This window comes from Dendropsophus ebraccatus, chromosome 15, assembly GCF_027789765.1.
Source record: "Dendropsophus ebraccatus isolate aDenEbr1 chromosome 15, aDenEbr1.pat, whole genome shotgun sequence".
Taxonomy (NCBI): domain Eukaryota; kingdom Metazoa; phylum Chordata; class Amphibia; order Anura; family Hylidae; genus Dendropsophus; species Dendropsophus ebraccatus.
This window is the reverse complement of record NC_091468.1, coordinates 72,244,581-72,269,594: the sequence shown is the minus strand read 5'-3', so window position 1 is coordinate 72,269,594 and position 25,014 is coordinate 72,244,581. Positions and strand designations below refer to the sequence as shown.

At 41.2% G+C, this 25,014-nt stretch overlaps 1 protein-coding gene across 7 annotated transcripts in view; it reads right to left on the bottom strand.

Annotated features, from left to right (window-relative positions):
- Positions 1 to 8,151: 8,151 nt before the first annotated feature.
- The window catches only part of UTRN (utrophin), a 410,412-nt gene continuing 393,549 nt past the window's right edge, over positions 8,152 to 25,014 (bottom strand). For all 7 annotated transcript variants that reach the window (XM_069954241.1, XM_069954239.1, XM_069954240.1 and 4 more), the window contains 5 exons: positions 22,785 to 23,028; positions 19,765 to 19,873; positions 18,658 to 18,738; positions 11,772 to 11,794; positions 8,152 to 10,007 (listed from right to left, as the gene is read on the bottom strand). In XM_069954241.1, the coding sequence (XP_069810342.1) occupies positions 9,999 to 10,007; positions 11,772 to 11,794; positions 18,658 to 18,738; positions 19,765 to 19,873; positions 22,785 to 23,028 (466 nt within the window). In that variant the 3' untranslated portion in view covers positions 8,152 to 9,998. The remainder of the gene's footprint in view (positions 10,008 to 11,771; positions 11,795 to 18,657; positions 18,739 to 19,764; positions 19,874 to 22,784; positions 23,029 to 25,014) is intronic.

Below are 25,014 nucleotides of genomic sequence, written 5' to 3'. Positions count from 1 at the left end.
ATGTCGCTATTTAATACCTAGAAACATCAAAGATTGTCAGCAGGAAAAGACCACTGGGTCCATCTATTCGGCCCTTATATTATGTCCTGGCTTATTGTCTTAGGATAGATATGTATATACCAGGCAGGTTACATTCTGTTACTGTAGATTTACCAACTACATCTGCTGGAAGTTTCCTCCAAGCATCTACTACTCTTTCAGAGTAGTGCAGCCATAGACCTTGAAAAGTATAATGAACTAAAATACAGCATGGAGATTGGACAGGGTTGTGTGTTTTTCTGGACTCCCTAGGGCGTATCTGGATTCAGGAGGCTCATCCGGTGATGGGTGGCCGCCATCTTTACAAACTTGTTACAAACTGTAGTGAACCCAACTTGGCAAACCGAGATCCGTTACTGATTTGCACAAAGTTCCATTCGCTCATCTCTTGTTCCCGCAAACATTTTGCTCCCTCTGCACTCGCTGCGCAGCATGAAAAATCCCCCAACATTTCATTGTCATTAAACACATGCATCATTTCGCTCAGCATCCACTAATGTGTTCTGTTTCCACATATAAAAGTAAGTTGGGTTAATAAGGTTTCATTTGTTAATTGTTGTTTTTTTTTTTTTGCTTAAAGGGCAGTTCCATATCCTCAGTACTAGAATGGCTCCTTCATCTCTTGCTATAATCGTTGTAAGAACAAAACGTATCATTGTCAGCTAATGCTTCAAGCGCCTTCTGGCAACTTGTACTGGTGTTGCATGAGATAAACTAACCGAGAACTTTTTGTATTGTACTAGTGCACATACTGTAAGTGGCCAAACCATGCGGAGTGAGAATACAAGGCTCTGGGAAACCCATTTCATCCTTTGTTTCTATCTGAGAAATAATCCTGTTGCTGAGAAGTTTTTCTAAAATTGTCAGATTAAAGCGAATGTACCAGCAGCAGCGCCGTCCCCAGTGGAGTAACCCCCACCTCTCCCCCCTTATGATGCAGCTCCATTGATTCTAATGGGGTAGGGGGTTTCCTCCCACTGTGCTTCGGGCTGGGCCGGTGCTCAGTAATAGATCGGCGCCGTGTGCGGGAAACGGTTAAAAAGACTGCGGCTCACCTCACAAACCCTCTATATCCTTACTGTATACTGCTATCCGAAATGAAGTACATGCTAAACGACCTGACAAAACCTCCCTATTCAAGACCTGGGCGACCTGGACACAAGACCCTGACATAGCGGACACTATTTTAGAGGGGTGGGCCAGGGTCAGAAAATGCATTATAAATGAGAGGTGGCGGGAGTCCTACTTCAAACTGGCTCATGGGGCCCTTTATGGATTCAACATCCTGCCATCTCCCTCTTTCCCAGACAGGATCACCGCATGTCCCAAGTGTCAGCTACCATTGACTAACTTGTGGCATGGGGTGTGGAGCTGCCCATTCACTTCCCAGTTCTGGCAACAGGTGACAGACTATATCCACGCTCACTGGAAAATACGACTCCCACTGACCCCGCAGGCCCTCCTGTTCCACCAACCCCGCCCCCCAGATGACACTGACGCCGTTAGTTATACCCCCCAGTTAGTACATGTGGTGCTGGTAGTAGCTCTACGCTGTTTACTGTTCAGTTGGCTGTCCCCTTCTCCCCCTGACATCCCCATGGTTATAGACCAACTAAAAAATTTTCTGAATGTGGACAGGGTCGACACGGAACGGCACAAAAACAAATCAACCAAACGGTTTTTCCAGAAATGGAGAGTTTTTATTACAACACACTATGACCAACGCTCTATAGCAGATATAATGAAGCCGTTCCGTTTTACTGAGTGGTATTGTAAAGCGGATATAGCAGGCACCCTAGGCCCGCTGAAACTTCCATAACTGAAAGGCCCATATCAATACCTGTCTTTTGGGGGACATAGAATAGAAAACGGAGAATAGTAAGTGGAAAAGTGTACTATCACTCACCCCCTGTTGAGCTCGAGAGGGTCTACTCTGACACTGGCAATCTTGAAATGTTTGGTGCATACGTGTGATAGATCGTTGTTGTACCACTGGCACTGTTTTTCTATGTAATTGTTATTTGTATTCCTGTTTTGTCTCAAAATGCAAATAAAAAGATTATTTAAAAAAAAAAAAAAAAAAAGACTGCGGCACCGTCATCCCCGTGCCGACGCTGGTCTATTCGTGGTAAAAACAGTGATGTACCATTGGAACATTTGCTTTTAAGGCTTTGTTCACACACTTTTTCTAGGGCCGTGGTTTAGCATGGCGGCCGCTGAAACGTTATTCTAGTTTAACGTTAAAGAACGCCCTTTTGTATGAGTCTTTTAATTAGGAATTCCATTAACTTTAATGCAAAGGACGGTGAAACATACGGTAAATTCACTGTAATCTCTGTGAACTACTTAAAGTAACGTCCACGAATAATGGCACGAACATTAATGTGGCAAACAGCGGCCGTTATTAAATACACTGTGTGCACCAACGGCCATTGTTTTCATAGACTTTAATGATAACCACTGAATTATGTAAATGGCCGTTATTTTTAACTCAAATGGCGGCCACGTTTTTACAGTGAGTGTGTGAACATGGCCCACAGCTATAGTCACACGCTTTTTAAGTAAAATAAGGAATGTTATTTGGTGCTCAAAATAACAGCAATGAAAATCATTGAAGACTGAAAATAACGGAAGTCTATGGAGAAAAAAAAGTGAACCACACTTCTTAGTATCCCTTTTGTTAGACTATAGGAGGTTACGGGCGCGTTCACACATACAGGATCCACAGCAGATATCAATGTAACTAAACGACTGCACACAGCATCAAATCTGCTGCGGATCATGTACGTGTGAACACAGTCTTAAAGGGGTTATCAAGTTAGTTAAAATATATGGAGACTATGGAGAATATATGGAGATTCATGTCATACTAGTCTGTACGCTCTCGAGAGCAGGTCTCGAATTCATTACTTTTAATATTTTAATTTATTCATTGTATATTTTAATACATAATCTGTATTGTATTTATATATTTAAATTAGCGCAGTGGAATCTGTTGGCGCTATACAAATAAATATTATTTTTATACTTGTCATTATCTGCTCAGTCTCCTTCCATCACTTTGACGCTGCTAATTTTTGCTGAAGACATAGAAATCTGTATGTGAGCTGTTCAGCCCCTCCTCCCCCCCCCCCCCCTTCCAGATGGCTGATGTAAACAAATCCTTATTTACAACATTGTAGCTTCTCTGTAATGCTGGGAGGGATAATCACAGTGAGTTCATCTGCAACTTGACTTCAGATTAACCCTCCCAGCATTACAAAGAAGCTACAATGTTGTAAATAAGGATTTGTTTACATCAGCCATCTGGAAGGGAGGGGGAGGAGGGGCTGAGAGCAGAGTTGGACTGAACAGCTCAGAGAGAAATTTCTATGTCTTCAGCAAAAATTAGTAGCTCCAAAGTGATGGAAGGAGACTAAGCAGATAATGACGTGTATGGTGTGAATTGTTACTCTCCAGGAGGGGGGATGATTCTGCATATATATATATATATATATATATATATATATATATATATATATATATATATATATATATATATATATATATATATATATAGATGCTGTTAGGACAAGGAGACACATGGTACCTGTCATATATCCAGCTGTGCTTCCAGGATGTAGAGATATGCTTTTATTCTTTGGTACAAGGACCAGGATTTCCTGAGCTTCTGAATGCCCCCTCTCTCCCCCTACCAGCCTGATTGACGCCTGGAAGCGATGTCCCAGCAGGGATGGGAGGGGGAGAGAGGAGATGTTACAGCATTCTGCACCTCAGGAGCTCGGGAAAGCCTCTTTGTATTATAGATTAAAAGCATCTGTGGTCTGATATCTGACATTTTGAAATGTTTCAAGTGGTGTTATATTCTGTTTAATGGCTACAAAAAATGATTTTGTAATTTTTTTCATGAACACCTCTTGATGATGTTTCCGTCTTTTGTACATTTTTTTCCCTGGATTATTTTCTATTTTTCTTGGGAAGTTCACGTTTTAATACAGTTTCGGGTTGTCTTCTCTAAGAGCTGAAGCTTTCCATTTGTATTATTTCATACTGTTTTGTGATTAAGCTCTTGACTAAAATGCTTTTGATTTTTTTTAAGGAAAAAACACAGCTCCCAAAAGGAGGACGTTGGGTCTTGGGGCTTCTGAATCTCCGTTATACGCGTGCGTTACTCCCCAATGGTGGTTACGGTTCTGTTTCGTGTATGTAAGTCTTTTCCTAGTGAAGATGGGATTTGGTCTCTTGGTTTATATGTTCTGAACACTTCTAGGATTCCACTTGGTTTCTCCTTGTTTGTGCCATTCAGGTATTTTATATACAACTACCCAGGTTTTAGCTTACTATGCGCCATTTCCCATTATGTATTAGGCCAATTATAGTTTTTACTACTTACATCATTGCTTCATTCATGAATTTGGAGCTGCAGGTCATGTCAGTCAACAATGATTTATGGGGGTACCGACCTTACATGTGCTGCTAGAAGTTCCAGAGATCTGTACGTGAGACTTAGAAAATAAAATATTGTTGTGGGCATGCTCTGTCACATGTACTGTACGGGGGTCATACTTCTAGGACTGGGACCCAAGTGTCGGGCTACTGGTGGGGCTCAGTGCTCGATGGCTTCAGTGATATGGAAAATTTTGAAAATATATTTAATGTAAAAAGATAAGACAGTAGGTAATTTCCTGACAATAGATCCACTTTAAAGACTTTACTGTAATTACATGGTTAATATGTGACCCTTTCAAAGCTCCAATTAAAATTGAAACATTAAAAAAAAAAAAAAAAAAACCTTCTTTGTAGCTGTGAACACTACTTACAAGTCACCATAAAGGTCATATCTATCTATCTCCTATCTATCTATCTCCTATCTATCTCTCTATCTATTATCTATCTTCTATCTATCTATTATCTATCTCCTATCTATCTATCTATCTCCTATCTATCTATCTATCTATCTATCTATCTATCTATCTATCTCCTATCTATCTATCTATCTCCTATCTATCTATCTATCTATCTATCTATCTATCTATCCATCTATCTCCTATCTCCTATCTATCTCCTATCTATCTATCTATCTTCTATCTATCTATTATCTATCTCCTATCTATCTATCTATCTCCTATCTATCTATCTATCTATCTATCTATCTATCTATCTATCTCCTATCTATCTATCTATCTATCTATCTCCTATCTATCTATCTATCTATCTATCTCCTATCTATTATCTATCTCCTATCTATCTATCTATCTATTATCTATCTCCTATCTATCTATCTCCTATCTATTATCTATCTCCTATCTATCTATCTATCTATCTATCTATCTATCTATCTATCTATCTATCTATCTATCTATCTATCTCCTATCTATCTATCTCCTATCTATCTATCTATGTATCTATCTATTATCTATCTATCTATCTATCTATCTATCTATCTATCTATCTATCTATCTATCTATCTATTATCTATCTCCTATCTATCTATCTATCTATCTATCTATCTATCTATCTATCTCCTATCTATCTATCTATCTATCTATCTCTCCTATCTATCGATCTCTCTATATCTCGACCTCTATGGTGACTTGTAAGTAGTGTTCACAGCTACAAAGAAGGTTTTTTTTTTTAAGTATATATGACAATTTCATCACAGGATTATTCCCCTTTGAGGTTTCTCATGAAGGTGACGCAGGATAATAGTCTTTGCTGACATTGTTCAAGGGGAATTGTAGGAGAAAAAAAAATGTTCACATTTAATAGAAACATTTCGTTAATATATTTTCCTCCCAATCCGAATAACCGGAGAGCAGATGTAACGGGAGAAAACATTCTTGACAGTGATTCTATTTCTGCAGGTTCTCGCACGGCCAAAGCGCTATGGAGGGTGATGTATTATGAATGAAATAACAGGTTTAATCCGAGTGCTCGGGGATCCCAGGCTTAGAGGTAGGACGTCTTACCCTTTCTTACACATTTGACCGTTTTTCATAACAAAAGCTAGAGAGCACTGCTGTAATGTTGTACCCCTCGAAATGACTGAATCACCCTGGTGTTATAAAGGCAGTTTATTGAGTATACAACAGACTGGTTCTCAGTATGTTGCCACAGCAGGCGGTATAGTGGATATCAGCACAAATTATCACAAATTGTGAAAGAACAAAGAACCATATATATACACATATATATCTGGAGTATTTTCAGACTTGTATGCACACAGAAATGATGTGTACAATATCATATGTAGGAAAGGTTTTTACAAGGGAGCAGAAGAAAAAACCAGATCCAAATCTCTCCCCCTGTAATCTGCTCCCTCCCTATATCCGTATGACCTCTGCAGCTCACACAAAACTACGGCTAAAGGCTGATGGGGCTGAGGTAGAAAGGTGAACATGGCTTCCACTTTTTGTAATTTTTTTTTTTTTGTTCCTATTCTTTCGGACCATCAATTTGTCCAAGAAAAAAAATACAGTTCACCATGTCCTAAAGGCTGATACCCTCCCCCATCCCAATCTTTTTTTTTTTCTGAAAAATATAGACCTCTCTTTTGCAGTTAAAAAAATATTCTGAGCATATGGTATATTGTGCTAGAGAGAAAGCAAGAGTTTTATGTAGGACATTGACCCCATGAACCTTTCTGGCCAGAGGGGCAGAACCGTAAGGCCTCCCCATTTATAGAAGGATTCTCTTATATAGAAGCAAAAGTTATTTCTTATAGGGAAAACATATAAATATAGAGACTTTCCTTCATTTTAGTCAACTTTTTTTTTATCATACAATGCCAACTAAAACCTGACCTAGAAAAGGGTCTCCAAGTCATTTTATAGCAAAACCCTATTTACACGTAATCAGGGGTTCCCCATCTTCCAAAGCAAAGAAGTCAATTTGGCATTTTCGGTGTATTCATTGGAGTAGTTATTACAGTGAAATCCTTCCTTCATGTTGGTAGCCGTAGGACTTTCCTTCCTCACGAAGATTACTATTATTATTCTTGGGCAAAAGTAAAGCGTTATAGTGTTAATGTATGTGAGAATCTGCAGAGATACCATGGAGCACACGGATAACACCGCCATGGTCTCTCGGAGTAGTACACACACAATTTATATTGTTACAGATATATGTGCCTAAACAATCAGCATTCTGTGCATCACTGGGCGTCCATCAACGTCTTGTATCCGCACATGGGCCCAGATTTATCAGAGAGTGCCAGAGAACAACTGGTTCTAACAACCAACAGCAGCCAATCACAGCCCAGCTCTCGTCTTATCCAAGCTGAAAGCAAAGTTGTGATTGGCTGCTATAAGCGGTATACACCAGTTTTTATTTTATACATTTTGATAAGTCAGGGCTACATACATCTGGGCACATCAAGTAAATGACTGTTCCCCTATCCTGGCACTTAATGGTAAAATAGTCACTGTATGTTATTGCTGTTTGGAACTAGTGTGTTATTTCTAGATACCAATGAACTAAACTTTTATTAAAGGCTATGGACACCTTTGATAAGGAGTAATTGTTTTACACACGTTAGTGGTTAGTTTCAGTCTGTACTGCATTTAATCTTCACATTATGCAAATATTTTATTTTTTTTCGAAATAATTAATTGTTGACACATTCAATCTACAATTGCCATTTCTTTATTCATTTTCATATCCATAGACTAAGGGTGCATTCACACTGCGGAAAATGGGCAGAAATTCGGAGCAAAATCTCCTCCTTGGACTCCACTCGGAATCCCACCTTGACATGTCAATCCTTTTAGCGGAGAGCTGCGGAGGCGCTCTATACATAACATATAGACAGTGAGGCAGGCGGGATTCTGAGGGGAGTCCGAGGAGGAGATTTCACCTTTGTTCCTCAGTTTGAACGCACCTTTACTCCTAGTGTAAGACTTTTCTCTTATGGCCATGTCCTCACCAGTAAAACATGCTAGTAGAGATGAGCGAACCAGGTTCGAGTCCATCTGAACCCGATCGTTCGGCATTTGATTAGCGGTGGCTGCTGAAGTTGGATAAAGCCCTAAGGCTATGTGGAAATCATGGATATAGTCATTGGCTGTATCCATGTTTCCCAGACAACCTTAGAGCTTTATCCAACTTCAGCAGCCCCAGCTAATCATATGCCGAACGATCGGGTTCGGATGGACTCCAGCTGCTCGAGGTTCACTCATCTCTACATGCTAGATATAAAGTCTGTCAACCAGCTTTATTCCTGTACAGCTTTAGGGACCACTTGTTCTTGTGCTGACAGTCAATGATACTACAGTCCCTTGCAATTTGCCCTAAATTTACCCCCTATTTGTACACTTATTATACACAGTGTATTTCACACCCTCCTCTTGCAGACTGCTAAGCTTAAGCTCTCTTTCCCTTCTGTGATCTGCCCTACCTGAAGACTTGGATGCATTCCTGCACAGACTGTACAGCAAAAAATAAAAAAAAAGTGTTACATGTAGTAAATACAAAATCAGTGCAAAGGTGTCCATACCCTTTAAGTCGTCATTGGAAGAATACTGAATATGCCTGTCTTATTCCAGAACTCAAAAGATAATAAAATTACTTACTAGGAAATCTAACACAGCTCAAAACATATCGCTCATATGAAAAAGGGCCCTCCACTAAACTTTACACTAAAGTGTTTAAGGGCATGTATCATGTGGTCTGGAGGATTAACACATAGGTCACCAATACCTAAACAGGCTCTAGCTGGAGAGCATCTTGGTTAAAGCTCCGTAATATTTAGGGTGGTGGAAAATTCAGCAGTCAAGTAATACATAGTAAATGTAATTCAAAGCCGAATGGGCCCCAAATATTTAATAAAACCTAGAGACCACCAGCAGAAACCTGCGCCAATGCCCGGATATTCCGCAAAATCGCACAGGGGGACAAGACGGAATATTTCATCGCCAGCGTTAATCCATATTACATGATGAATTAAAATGTAAAGGCAGAAGCACAAAATGGATCTATGATGGGAAAATAGATCTCATGACTCTGCACTAAAATCTGCTCCGAGCCCGTGCTAATTCTCTACACTTGGCATAAACCATTCCATAGAGTTTGATTAGTGTCAAAATTAATTAACTATAGACTAAAGCTTCTATAAAGTTGGCACCAAATCTGCATTCGGCTGGATCGGTACATCCTCCCTGTTATAAAGCAGCCTACTGACAGTATAAATATAGTCCCCGACTTAGTGCTTAGTGTACTGCATTTCATTGCTGATCAACATCAAGTTGCACTTTACTTATAACAAGAACAGACGTTAGTGGCTGATACCAAGTGGTATATATGTACCACTTGCACCTCAAACTGGACCGTGAAACAAATTTGCTACATGTGATATTCTTAAAAGTCCACAAGCGAATGTAACTGAGAACAGAATATCTGTAATATAGAGATCATCATAGCTAAACCAGGCCCATACCAGAGGCTTTTTCAGGGGGCTTAGGGTCTCACCCAATAATGTGTCCCAAATCTTCAGAAGACGACAACCTCACCTGGACGTGAAACAAAAACCTTGGCAGTTTGCTACATCAGTGATTTATGAGCCGTCCGATGGTCGTGGCTACTGAGCTAAACTGCCCGGTGTATGCAGGGAATGTGCAGTGTATAAATTACACTACAGACCGGCTTCAATTTACACTTTTATATATATATATATGAAAAAAACACCATAAAAACCCCCAACCCTCCCTTTGCCTCGTCTCAGTATTGTTTATACGTATTTATACAAATGACCTCAATACCGATTACTCCACAAATCGTTAATTTACATTTGCATAGAAACGGAAGAAATATAGAGGACAGACAATATGTAAAAAGACGTCTTCATCTTTGGGTATTCAGGGTCGTCTGCCTTCAGTAGAACATCCAAAACGCTCCGCCGTCCCGAAAACACTTCACAGACATGATCTTTCATTGGCCGTTGTAAGAAGGGATGGATGGGTCATTCACATTGCCTGCATGGAATTTAAAAAAATTGTTTAATGTTTGTGATATAGACGGAGCGTTATTCAACCGGCACCATCGCTGCAGCTGAAGGTCACAGGTTTTTACTGAAAAAAAAAAACAAAACAAAAACTGACAATTCTTTGGGAAATAGAGATGAGCGAACCTGTCGAACAGTCTGGGTTATCTGAATCTGAACTCTTGGCATTGATAACCGGTGGCTGAAGAAGTTGGATGTAGCCTTTAGGCTGCCTGAGAAACATGGAGACAGTCTATGGCCTATGGCGGTATCCACATTTTCAAGGACTTTTTAGTTCTGCATTCAACTTTTTCAACCACCAGTATATAAATGCAGTGAGTTCACTCATCTCATACTTTTTCCTATTCAATGACTGTGGGGTAAGGGTAAGTCTACCTATCTTTTCGCCAGCTCAGCCGGATATGTTGTGAAAATGCCGGCAGGTACGCGGTCCTCTTCTGAAACAAGCGATTTACAAAACTGTGTATTACAAAGAAGTCTATGGCTTCAGGCAGTCCTGTAGATGTCTTGCTTTAGAAGATAACGGCCTACCTGTAAGACTGCTCGCTTTAGAAGAGAACGGCCTACCTGTAAGACTGTTCGCTTTAGAAGAGAACGGCCTACCTGTAAGACTGCTCGCTTGAGAAGAGAACGGCCTACCTGTAAGACTGCTCGCTTTAGAAGAGAACGGCCTACCTGTAAGACTGCTCGCTTTAGAAGAGAACGGCCTACCTGTAAGACTGTTCGCTTTAGAAGAGAACGGCCTACCTGTAAGACTGTTCGCTTTAGAAGAGAACAGCCTACCTGTAAGACTGCTCGCTTTAGAAGAGAACGGCCTATTACACAGAGCGATAATCTGCCAAATCGGCCTGTTTTGGTAGATTGGTTAAAAGTAGTTAAAATGTTTTAAGGGCCCAGTAGATTGTGTGGGGGGAGTGAGTCTTATACTTTCCCTTACATGCAGTATAGTAGACAGTAAGGAATATGTTGGCGCTAGTTAAGAGCTTTGACTCCTTTGCTGGTTTCCCCCCATACAGCGACCGACCACTCTGCAGGGAACCACAGCACAGAGCTGACTATGTGAGACAGCTCCGTTTATAGTCTCCTGTATGTGGAGTCATCAGCAGAGATGAGCGAACTTTGCGCACGCTCTGCATTAGATTACTGGTGGCTGAAAAAGTTGGATGTAGCCCTGGGGAGTCCTAGAAAACATGGATACGGCCTTAGAACTGCATCCAACTTCTTCAGCTACTGGTAATGAAAAGCAGAGCATTCAGGTTCGGACAAAACCCGGCCGCGCTCAAGGTTCGCTCATATCTTGTCATCAGCATCGATGTGCAGGAGAAATGCAAAAGATAAACTGAGGTTACTATTCCAGACATTACACCATCCTATGATTGATACGGCCGATGCTAGAAGTTTTTGTATATGAAGCCTGATTTCGAGGTATATACCGTGAGGGAAGCTCTTACACACCATGTTGCACTTTATATATTAGGTGTCAGAGGGGCCATTAGACTTTCCTCAGCCATAAAGGCCCCGGTGTACCTGCCGCCTCTGTACCCCACTATGTTTCTAACATTTAAAAATATACAGACTCCCCACGTCATGAGATGCATCGACCGACAAGGCCACCAATCATTGTTTCAATTTGTGAAACTGGAAATTGTCAAAAATAAAACCTCACAAAGAATAAAAGATGTGGTTTTACATAAGCCTTTTATTGTATAGTAGGTAAATTGAAAATGAATCGTACCTGCTGTCTTCCGGATACACTTGCTGCAAATAATAAAGAGAAAAACTCCATTACTGTTCAGCGATAAAACCAAACATTAAAGCTGGAGCGCGCTGTAAACAACCAGTCTGGCGCCTCCGAGAAAGCTGAGGTTTATTTCTTAGTGCTCTTATTAAAGGGAATCTGTCACTAGGTATACAATGCCTTAAATGAGGGCAGCATAAACTAGTGACAGAAATGCTGAACAGATCGGTGTATTACTTACATCATTCTGCTCAGCCATTCTCCTAATATGCAGGAGAATAGGATTCTTACCACACCCCTCCCCCTGCCCTCCAGCTGCTAAATGACAGGTGACTGCCTATACACAGAATGGATAGATAACTGGCAATTAGCAGCTGATGGGCGGAGTTTTCTGCTTCTCATGAATATCCAGGGCTACTGAGCGCACACACATAATGGAGAGGACTAGTTATTGTCCATGTTATTCAGGAGGAGATCTCTGGATCAGGTGCACAGAACAATATAGGTGATATATGTTACTGCTCAGCTTCTCTGTCACTATATTATACTACCCTGAGATAGGACGCCATAACCTACTGACAGAGTCTCTTTCAGCCCTATAATTCTTCAATTACAGACTTATTTTCTGCACACAGAGTCAAACAATACAGACGGTGTCATAATGCAGGTGATTTCAGAGAAGACAAATACATAGTGCACTCAGTGATGGGAAACTTGACATTTGCTCAGGACCAATCCCGGCTCTGAGCGAAACTAGAAGATCCTCTTAAGCCGCGTCGGTCCCGACAACATAGCGTAACCTTTCAGATGATTAAAAGTGTGTGGTACACAAGCCGCTCCCCATCACAGCCGACATACAGAAGCGTAAGAAGGAGAGCAATATCCAAACACATCTCCGCTAACCCAAGATGGAGTAACCTTCATATAAGATGTAACGGATGGCGCGCAGTGATGCAGCAGGAGTATTAGAAACAGCTTCTTATTGATCTGTGAGATAAATTGTATAAATCAATGGGCTCTCACTTACACCTGTAAAGAACAAGCGCACTTCTGCAACCATTTTGTATCGATTTAGTGCTTTGAAATATAAAATGTAGCAGCTTTGCAAATCACCTGGATTACAAATCTCCTGCTGTTTTGTGTTTACAGCCGTCCACCTGTCAAGTGACGGGATAGATTAGACCGCAGGTGAACGGTCACTTCTGTCAATGGATGAGCTGGGAAAATGGGCAAACAGAAAGGTCTGCATGACCAGGGCCAAAATGTGACGGCTGCAATGGAGCATCTGCAGAACAGCAGAACTTGTGCGGTGTTCCCAGGATGCAGTGCTTAGTGTCTATTGTGAAAAGATCTTAAAGGGGAACTCCAGGGCCTTTTTTTTTAATCAACTGGTACCAGAAAGTTATACAGTATCATAAATTACTTCTATTTAAACAAATCTCCAGTCTTCCAGTACTTGTCAGCTGCTGTATGTCCTGCAGGAAGTGGTGTATTCTCTCCAGTCTGACACAATGCTCTCTACTGCCACCTCTGTCCATGTCAGGAACAGCAGCAAATCCCCATAGAAAACCTCTTCTGCTCTGGACAGTTCCTGACATGGACAGAGGTGGCAGCAGAGAGCAGTGTGTCAGACTGGAGAGAATGCACCACTTCCTGCAGGACATACAACAACTGACAAGTACTGGAAGACATAAGTGTTTTATTGTAAAGTAATTTACAAACCTGTTTAACTTTTTATATCACCAATTGATTTGAAAACTATTTTTCTATGGAGAAATCCTTTGAGAGATTCAGGGGATTCAGTAAACCAGTAACAGAGATGTAGACTCTCAAGGCTAACTGATGCGTAGAAGGGAACAAAGACTAGTTGTATGGTCTGAACACACAAAAGAGCTACTACTGCTCAGATAAAGGTTATCGGTGACTATGATAGAGAGGTACAAAGTGTATATAGGTTTATGTAGCCACAGGCAGATAGAGAATATCTATGCTGACCCCTGCCCAGTGCATAAAGTGCCTACAATGGTGTATGCAAGAACTGACCCAGGCAGCAATAGAAAAAAGTGTCCCAGTCCAATAAATGGTCATGTGGACATCCAGGTGGAACAGTTTGAGGGACATGACAGGGTTCAAATTCCCCAAATCTCAATCTGACTGATCTCAGGTCTCCTACTGTAATAAAGAGTCAAAGAGGAGTTGTGGCTCAGCATTGGTGCTGCCTCTGGCCGCCTCGCCCCTCCTTTCTCCTCCCCCTTCTACATGAATATTCTCTGCTGCCCAGCCTCCTGCTCGCTCAGCTGTCAGCCAGTGTCTCTGCTGCCCAGCCTCCTGCTCGCTCAGCTGTCAGCCAGTGTCTCTGCTGCCCAGCCTCCTGCTCGCTCAGCTGTCAGCCAGTGTCTCTGCTGCCCAGCCTTCCTGGTTTTAGTTGCAAGATGCTGATCAAATACTGAGTGTGAACATAGCCTTACTCAGTGTTACATCCACACAAAACAAACATGCCTCACTGTATTATTCCACTAGATGTAGCTAAGGTCTGTGCAGAGACCTGGATTCCTCGAGGGGCTTGAGACGCAATGCTTCAATGCCACTAAGGTTTTGTCTACAGCGTCTGTTTAAAACAAACCTTCTAATACAAAGCAGAAGAACGTCCCTGACTGTAAATATCTGCGCCTGACGGATATCGTGTGTCAGAAATGCAAACACAAGTCATGTGTAACCCAAAGACAAAAGAATCAATTTGTGCGTCTGCGCCTCCAATGTCAACCGTTTTACGTAGCGACAAGAGAATCTAAAAGTTAAATTCAAAATGTTAAAAGCCTGTTGTGAAAAGTGAAGTATCTCAGCTCGTGAGCCGTTCAACCATTAAATAATATAAGCAGATTTATAGTCACTGAAACAAGTAGGCACATTGTGGTGCCCTCTAACATCTCACAGGAGGAAGCCGGCCAGGCGGCACAGCATCGGAAAGGAAAATTCTGAATTTTTGTCACTACGTAAGTTTTAAAGTGTCCCTGTCGTTATAACTTTCAAAGTCTAAATCAGGGGTGGGGAACCTTCGGCCCTCCAGCTGTTGCAAAACTACAATTCCCATCATGCCAGGACAGCCAAAGCGGTTCCCCATCCCTGGTCTAAATCAACTTTATTTGTGAAATAAAGCAAGCTTGCAATTTACATTATTATTATTTTTTTATCATCGTGTAAAACAAAGCTATACTTAAGGGAAATCAAGGTCCAGTCTCCTGCAGGCTGCTATATAACAGCTATACTTACTGTATCCAGGTCCAGTCTCCTGAAGTCAGCTATATAACAGCTATACTTACTGTATCCAGGTCCAGTCTCCTGAAGGCAGCTATATAACAGCTATACTTACTGTATCCAGGTCCAGTCTCCTGAAGGCTGCTATATAACAGCTATACTTAAGGGAAATCAAGGTCCAGTCTCCTGCAGGCTGCTATATAACAGCTATACTTACTGTATCCAGGATGCTATATAACAGCTATACTTACTGTATCCAGGTCCAGTCTCCTGAAGGCTGCTATATAACAGCTATACTTAAGGGAAATCAAGGTCCAGTCTCCTGCAGGCTGCTATATAACAGCTATACTTACTGTATCCAGGTCCAGTCTCCTGAAGGCTGCTATATAACAGCTATACTTACTGTATCCAGGTCCAGTTTCCTGAAGGCAGCTATATACCAGCTATTCTTACTGTATCCAGGTCCAGTCTCCTGAAGGCAGCTATATACCAGCTATACTTACTGTATCCAGGATGCTATATAACAGCTATACTTACTGTATCCAGGTCCAGTTTCCTGAAGGCAGCTATAGAACAGCTATACTTACTGTATCCAGGATGCTATATAACAGCTATACTTACTGTATCCAGGCCCAGTCTCCTGAAGGCTGCTATATAACAGCTATACTTAAGGGAAATCAAGGTCCAGTCTCCTGCAGGCTGCTATATACCAGCTATACTTACTGTATCCAGGATGCTATATAACAGCTATACTTACTGTATCCAGGTCCAGTTTCCTGAAGGCAGCTATATAACAGCTATACTTACTGTATCCAGGTCCAGTCTCCTGAAGGCAGCTATATAACAGCTATACTTACTGTATCCAGGTCCAGTCTCCTGAAGGCAGCTATATAACAGCTATACTTACTGTATCCAGGTCCAGTCTCCTGAAGGCAGCTATATAACAGCTATACTTACTGTATCCAGGTCCAGTCTCCTGAAGGCAGCTATATAACAGCTATACTTACTGTATCCAGGTCCAGTCTCCTGAAGGCAGCTATATACCAGCTATACTTACTGTATCCAGGTCCAGAACACAGGAAGCGCTGTGTTTTCCATGATAAAAAAAAAATATTGTAAATTGCAGACCTGCTTTATCTTATGTAGAGTTAGGTTTTAAAAGTTATAAGGACAGGGACACTTTAAGGCATCTCTTCCTATAAATAGTATTCAATGTCTCATGAATCTCCTTCTCTTTACCCCAGAGACCTGAGCTGAATTCCGATATGTAAAATCTATGAAGAAAATTCATATATCCTGTCAGGAGAGACAATAGATATAGAGAGTTGTCGCAAGACAAACACAATAATGTCTAATATAGAGTAATCTATGACAACGCATCACCTGAAAAGTTAGCTCTTCATTTTGTCAGTGAATCCGCCAGCCACATCTAATCCAATCTAATACGGGAGGATTCAGACCTATTATGTATCTTTTTTAATAAACACAGCGACGATACAGAGTATATTATTCTCCCCTCGCTTATTATTGAGGAATCTCGCAGCGCAGACCGGCCTTGTCATCTTCACTCCACAGATATCATATTATCCAGCTTCATTTTTCAATGTCACGGCTGTCAGGGTTTTTTTTTTTACTGTTTTTTATACTTCACGTAAGTCTATGTATTAGTCCTTTATGGTTTGTTAGTTTGTTGGGAAAAAAAGTTATGAAGGAGACTCAGGAGCAAAAGTATGTTTTTACTTTTCTCGCTATTTCTCCTTCATTTACCTTCCTTGCTTTATAGAAACCAGTCAGGCTGCCGGCACACTGTTTATTTTAATCCATTTTTGCAAAAAAAAAAAAAGGATGAAAAAAAACTGATGTATTTGTGTGCATCCATTATGATCCATTTTTCCATTGTAAAAAAAATTATCAAAACACATCTGTTTTTTAACGTACACAAAAACGTGGTTGCCAGATGTGTGGATGAGGCCTAACACATTACTTTTAGCTGTAACTAAATGGCAAAATTTGTTTTCCCAAATCAACTGGTACCAGTTATAAGGATTTAAAATTTACGTATATTTAAAAATCTCCAGTCTTCCAGTACTTATCAGCTGCTGTATGTCCTGCAGGAAGTGGTGTATTCTCTCCAGTCTGACACAGTGCTCTCTGCTGCCACCTCTGTCCATGTCAGGAACTGTCCAGAGCAGCAGCAAATCTCCATAGAAAACCTTCCCTTTTTTTAAGAGCAATTTATAAATCTGTATAACTTTCTGATACCAGTTGATTTGAATTTTACTTTTTTGCCGCAATGCCCCTTTAAGAAATTTGAAGACTACAGAAGTATTTAAAAAAAATATAAAATTTTCTATCTCCTTTTACAATTTACTCCTAGAAAAACCCAAACATAATATTGTTATAAAAACTGTATTATAAACGCTAGGGGAGATTAATCTTATTGTAACAACGTCCTCTGTCACCCAGAGCTCGGCCTTCATTTTACCAATATGAGAAGCAAAAGCTGAGCTGTGACTGGTGTCTACGGGCAAAACCAGGAGATTCTCATTATAAGACACTGATAAAAATCAACAAATGCAAAAACTATTTTGATCGCTCAATGAATAAATACGTTATTGTCATTAAATCACAACATGGGGGGAAGCGCTCAAAAGTGTCATTTAGGACCCCAAACCAGCTCTTCTATGTGAAGCCTAGCCTGACTGTGGGTCTAATGGCCCAAATTAAAGACCCTATTATACAGAGCGAAAATCAGCTGATTGGGCCCATCATGGCTCCACGTAAGCGACATTGATCATAGGCTGATCGTTTATTTAGGTCAAGACCTAAAATCATTGAGCGGGTATTACTGCATGTAATAGCGATGTGCCACCGACAGCTTATGATTGAATAAGTGTTATTATACATCACCTCTCCACACTCTTGGCCTTCTCCTTGCTTCCCAGCACCGCCCGCAGAGTCTTCTCTGAGCTGACAGGCCGTTCAACCAATCACCGTCCGATACTGCCAAGGCCTGTTGGCTCAGAGAAGCTGCAACACACGGAGCCAGGAAGCAAGTAGAAAGCAGGAGAAGGTGGTAATGTATAACGGTGTAGGGAAAGGGCTGCATGGACATCGCAGACAATGTCTGTGCAGCCCTTGCTAAACAATAATTTAGCCGTGCAATAGGCTCAGTAAACTAGCTCTGATCTAGCAGATTGGCACTCGTTTACATTATTCATGGGCCATCCAATAGGACCCTAACAGCACCACAGCGGTCTGGTCCGTGTCATTAGATCTGTGGTCAGGCCTGGATTTGCACCTATATGACAGTTCAGTGAAGCCGCCGTTTACAAAGTTGCATTTAATCAACAAGCTTATGTATCCCATAATATTACAGTAGTAGATATTGGATTTTCTGAAATTCCAGAATTCACTGATTGTTGGTTTCACGTTTCTCTCCAATGAAGCCAACCAGTGGGAACGGAATAGAAGAAACTGGAATTTATATGTAATGTTACATCGAACACAGAAATATCGACCTTGGTCAGCAGCAAAGGCCCACCTGGTCCAATTACTCGGCCCTTATAGCCCTTTATTACTATCATCTCAGGGTCCCCGGTATACAAGGACGATCAGTGACACTTACACAGAGGAAATGTGCTGTTGATCTGCTCCATCACATCTGTTAGGTCGGTGCTGGTGTTATGCGGTGGAGACAACACGTCGTCTGTGGATACATTAATCAAAGTAATAGGAGTCAGAAATGAATGTTAAAAAGCTTTAACGTGAAGTCTATCAGCGTTCCGGTGGTTTGTTGTGTTAATAATGAAGCGTCTGCTATGCATGGCTAATGTCTACAATGAGATTCACTCCGGCACCAGCCTCATAATTGCTGCTTGGAGGAAAATTAAAATGATTCTATCGGGCTCAGAAACAATATTTAGATCTCAAGTGCGGTGGGTAAGAAGCGTCTATGTCATCAGCCGCTTCGCTCTACTTTACTGCTGAACGATCTGCCAGAACTCACCGAGGAGCGGGAGAGGATAGAACCGGATTCTATGGAAATAATACAGGGTTTTTTTTTGTTATTCTATCTTCAAAAAGGGCTAGAGATTATTTTCAGGGTAGGTCTTCTGGTGCCGTTATTCGAGTTAAAAACATCTTTTATTCTGACAGTGTGGTGTCAAAGAGGCGGGGCCTGGAGCATCAGTGCCATAGGCCTGCCCAGGGGCGTGCCAACAAAAGAAGAAAGGCGTGGAAGAGGGGGAGAGAGGTGCTGCAGGCCGAGGGCACAGATACTCTAGGCCCCGCCCGTTTGACACTGCGTCATCAGGCTAACATTGAGGAAGACAACAGAACAGTACCAGCGTCTTTTTGTGTGTGTGTGTGTGTGTGTGTGTTAGCAGCTATAAAGACAAGACTGTATAAAATCCTTGATGTGTTCTGAACCCTTTAGCTGCGTTCCGTGCGTCTATTAAACAACATGATAGAAATGATAATAAGCTCCGGAGACGCGGAAGGAAATCTCTTGCATCACTATCAGCCGCAATGTAACAAGCAGTAATACAGTATACTGAAATCCAGACTAAATCTACTGTATTCATTGAAGCTTTAGGAGACAACTGAAAAAAGAGCGGCTTTAATCTCTAGACAGTCCAACTCAATTAGAGAACCTGTAAAGGTTCTGGTTCCTGAGACGACAGCTGCTGTTTGTGTGCGGGGAATAAATCACTCGAGTAAAGCGGCTTCCCACCTGTCTGCTGGAACTGTAAGCTGAAATGATGGTCAGCCGAATATCTGGGAGCTGGCGGCGGCTGCGACATCAACAAAGAGACTCCATTAACCCTGGATTCTGACTCCGGCTGAAGGAGAACAAAGCAAAATACAAATGAGAGAGAACTCACCTTGGAAATAAAGCCGTATACATATAATTTACACATAAAAGCAAGAAAAAAACAATGGTTAACACTTGATATTATACAGTCTAACCTTAATTATGGTGGCTGCGGCCTATAACATTTTACCTAAATAGGTCAGAGCTTTGATTAAAGAAAAAAAGCTCCATTTCTGCTTCTCACAAAACATTCCGGCCACATAATAGAATTCTGTTTACCTTCCCCTGCCACTAGGGGGAGCTCACCGCACAGGACACCTGTAAAGCTCTCATTAACCTCATCAAATTAGTCTGCAATTATCTTGTAACGATTTGTCATATATTTTCCTGAAATGCTGATAAATAAATTATTTTCTCCGGCACAAGGACCCCGTCACTCCCTACAATCTGTATATGTGCAAAATAAACAATAGCAGGTGCTCTCCAATCAAATAGGATGCATATAAATTAAGGGTTTTAGTAAAACAGTGACCCCATCCCACATCTACGCTTCTATGAACCTCATTAAGTGTGTAAGAGACTAGAGAATATACAGGGTATTATATAGAATTGTTCAGGTGGCTCAGGGCAATAATATCGCAGCGGAAGCAAACAGTATAACTATGTATTACGGCTTTATGGGGGTTACAGAAAATGTGAATAGATTGAATGTAACAAGCAAGTAACATCCCCGCAGGGCTGTGACCTTGTGATTTGTTAGACAACTAATGAATCAGAAACTACATACAGTTGTATAAATACCATTAAATGTAAAGCTGTCGACACAAACTAGCAAATTGAGAAAACACATCTACCATGGGGAGGTGTATGCGAATGGGCGCACAAGAAGCGCTCGGATTTTGGTTTGCATTATTAAACAGGAAATCTGGTTGCTGTAGGCTATACCAGCCATTTCCATCAGCAGAAGCCTCTAAATAGCCTAAGAGTGTTAGAGCTGGAAACGCTGAAAGCAATTTAGTTTTCAGAAAATTCTTCTCATATGTTGTCAGGACTGAAGATCTCTGAGGCCACCAGCAGGAAGACAGTCTAGATTTGCATCATTACAGGATCTCTGCATATCTAGATGTTTTATTCCTATCAATAAACACAGTCACATCCACCAAGGAAAGAAGAACGGGAGCGGCACTCACCGGCATTCAGATACAGAAGGATGCTTTATCACAGCAGTGCGTTCCACAGATAGAGTGACAATCGTTTTGCACCTGCATCCTTCTTCCGGCTCACGCGGCTGGAGTGTAAGCTGGAAGAAGCACGCAGATGCGAAACAGTCATTCTCTTCTCGTATGTGGATGTTGGACACTTTTTTAAAGTGGGAAGCAAAACACCACCAGGATTAGAGAGACCCCTGAAACACAGCCTGTCTATGTCCGTTCATCTGGGGGACCATATAGTTGTGCAAGCTGATTTCTGTTTGTGCTGTATAATCACAGGTCTTAGGGCCCTTTTACACAGAAAGATTATCTGACAGATTATCTGCCAAAGATTTGAAGCCAAAACTAGGAACAGACTATAAACAGAGATCAGGTCATACATGAAAGCCTGAGATTTCTCCTCTTTTCAAATCCAGTCCTGGCTTTGGCTTCAAATCTTTGGCAGATAATCTGTCAGATAATCTTTCTGATAATTAGAGATGAGTAAACTTTTCTGAAGTTAGGTTTGGCAGGTTTGCAAACTTTTGGCGAAAAATGAGCTAACCAATCCGTAACAAAACCATCACTGCCGGTCAGAGCTTTCCATAGCTCAGAATATCCAATAATATAATATGACAGAAGATTATAAAATCTTTATGAGCCGGCAGCAAAAAGCCTCATTGTTTTGCACTTGTCATGATGAATCCGGGCAGACAGCGGCTAGAAAACCCCATCGGAAGCTTTTATTCCTGAAAACCAATGGAGACTTTAATGAAAACTGTTGTAGAGAAGGAACATTGGGAAGGCCCAGAGTGACCAATTTGCTTTCATCTCCCTGATAGATGGCTGGAAGGAAGAATCTAACTATTTCCAGTTACCTGTAAATCGGTTGTGACGGATGTCGGCCACTGGATACAGAATAATATGGGAAAAGGCTTCATAAACTGATATAATATATTTTAAAGTTATTAATAGAATAAGACTAAAGCTACAACGACGTCCGCCTGTTATGTTCAATATCCAGAATTTAAAAAAATCTGTATAATTGTTACACTGTATGCGAGATAAACTCGTAAAGAAGGCCGAGAACCAAGGCAAATCTATCCTGTTTTACTGAATATTGTTCTAATAGGTAAAAGACACCATAAAAAGGCTAGGATCCCACCATGTAAAAATGGCAGCCGTTGTTATAAAAGATGGCAACCATTATTACATAGTGTGAACCTAGCCAAATACTGTATTAGACCATGTTTCCAATACATATAAGCAACAACTGTTATTTACCCTTATTTTTACATTTTGGGAACATGGCCACATTCTGTTTAAAGGGAATCTGTCACTATGGTTATTCCACCGTAAATGAGGGCAGTATAAACTAGTGAAAGAAATTCTGCACAGATCGGTGTATTATTTCCATCATTCTGTTCAGCCATTCTCCTAATATGCAGGAGAATAGGATTCTTGCCACACCCCTCCCCCCGCCCTCCAGCTGCTGATTGACAGTTGACTGCCTATCCACAGCATGGATAGATAACTGCCAATATCCAGGACTACTGAGCACATGCACATAATGGAGAGGACTACTTATTGTCCATGTTATTCAGGAGGAGATCTCTGGATCAGCTGCACAGAACAATGTAAGTGATCCATCATCCTGCTCGGCTTCTCCGTCACTAGTTTATGCTACACTCAGATAGGACGCCATAACCTGCTGACAGAGTCTCTTTAACTAAAAAGCATGTTCGGTACCTGTTCCAATAACTGCCGTAACCGGTGCAGCTGGGACTCTAACTGCTTGTTATGATCTTCCAGTATTTGCATCCTGGCTTCAAGTCGCCCTTTGTGCTGTCTTAGTAGTTTTGCTTCAGCGATGAGTTCTGCATCCTCCGACGTGTGTTGCAGTGAGGCCAGCGAGTCAGGGGGGGATGATGGGGGGCTCAGTCCTTTTTTCAACTGCTGTGCTTTTAACTGTTCATATTCAATCTTCAAATTCCTGTTTAAAGGTATAACCCATATATGATACATATCTGTGAGTACATAGGGACTAAATAAAACCTTTATTTGTAGATATTAGAACACGTCTTTAAAGGCTGAGACACTTCAGAGAAGCATTTTGTGAATTCTTTCTTTGTATTTTTCTCCATAGGTCTTTATTAAAAAAATGAAAACTGATTTTTTTTATTGCATCCTGGAAACAAATAAGAAAAGGCCGGTACTAAGGTGTCCATAGCCTCTAATTCATTACATGCATCGCATTTCAGCGTGGGATGCATTTATAAAAAACTGAGAAAAAAGAAAGTGTATAACAAGCGAGTGGGAGAGAAGAGAAGAAATGAGCAGGTAGAACAGCTGAAATGTTTAGCTTTATCCTGACAATCCACTACCAAATATTTCCTCATACATCTGTCATATACAACTACATCCAAAGGTATTCATCCGCAATTAATGTAGCACGGCCTGTAATTTCATCGATGTACATAACGTCTCCCACGTCAGACAGAACCCGTATCACCCTTCTGTCTCGTTAACGCATTGGTTTTATGAAATGTAATATAATTCCCTTCTAGAAGCCACCAGGATGCGGTTATGTTCTGACGCAGTAAAACAAACGAAAAATACAGCAGTATAATAGGTCGTACAGCGCGGTCGTATTTATACTCTAATGATCTGCTACAAAAAATCTATGGAAAATGAAAAACAAAAATAAGTGTGAGTAGAGATGTCTGATTTTTTTATAGCGTTAAAGGGGAACTATCAACAGGTTATAGGAAACTAATCTGCTGCTATGTCCCTATTGCTCAGGAGACGCTGAGGAGGATGGGATGTCTCCTATAGCACGTCCCTTATAGTGTGTGTCCCTTATAGTGTGTGTCCCTTACCTTTCTCCTTGTCATTGTTCCGGTGAAGCACTGCCCGCTCCCATAGCATTGATCCAGCCCGCCCCCAGACGGCCAGGGGTGGGCAGTGCTCCTATTGGTCTCACCGAACCTTGGAGCCCACGTCTAACTGCCCCGTGACAGCACCGAGGAGGAAGGTAGGAGACACGCTATAAGGGGCACGCTGTAAGACACGCTATAAGAGACACACTATAAGGGACACGCTATAAGGGACACGCTATAAGGGACACGCTATAAGGGACACACTATAAGAGACACGCTATAAGGGACATACTATAAGGGATATACTATAAGAGACACGCTATAAGGGACACGCTATAAGAGACACACTATAAGGTACACACTATAAGAGACACTATAAGAGACATACTATAAGGGAAACACTATAAGGGACACACTATAAGGGACACACTATAAGGGACACACTATAAGGGACACACTATAAGGGACACACTATAAGGGACACACTATAAGGGACACACTATAAGGGACACACTATAAGGGACACACTATAAGGGACACACTATAAGGGACACACTATAAGGGACACACTATAAGGGACACGCTATAAGGGAAACGCTATAAGGGAAACGCTATAAGGGACACACGCTATAAGAGGCACGCCATAAGAGACATTTTTTCAACTAAAACCAGGAGTGGGCTAGGGTTACAACATGTAAAACTTACAGACGCTTTTTATAACTGCCATCATTGTGCAAATGTAAAAAAAAACAGCGGTTATTTGCGCAATGACGGCTGTTGTTCTAAAAGGCGGCTGCCATTTCTACATAGTGTGACCCTAGTGACCACACAGAATCTGTACAAATCTTTCCATGATAACTTTGCCCTGTAAGCCCCACTCCTGGTTTTGGTTGATAAAAGACTGAGGGAAATCCTGTGTGTGAGCATGGCCTTAGGCTTTGTTCACATACATTAAAATAGATATAAAACACAGAAGAATTTTGACGTTTTATACCTTTTTTTTTAATTGTCGTATTTTATTTAGCTGTGTGTGCGCGGCCGCAGGCAACGGTCCCACAACGTCTTTTTATGCAAAATACCAGCTGCTGTTTTACAGAGAT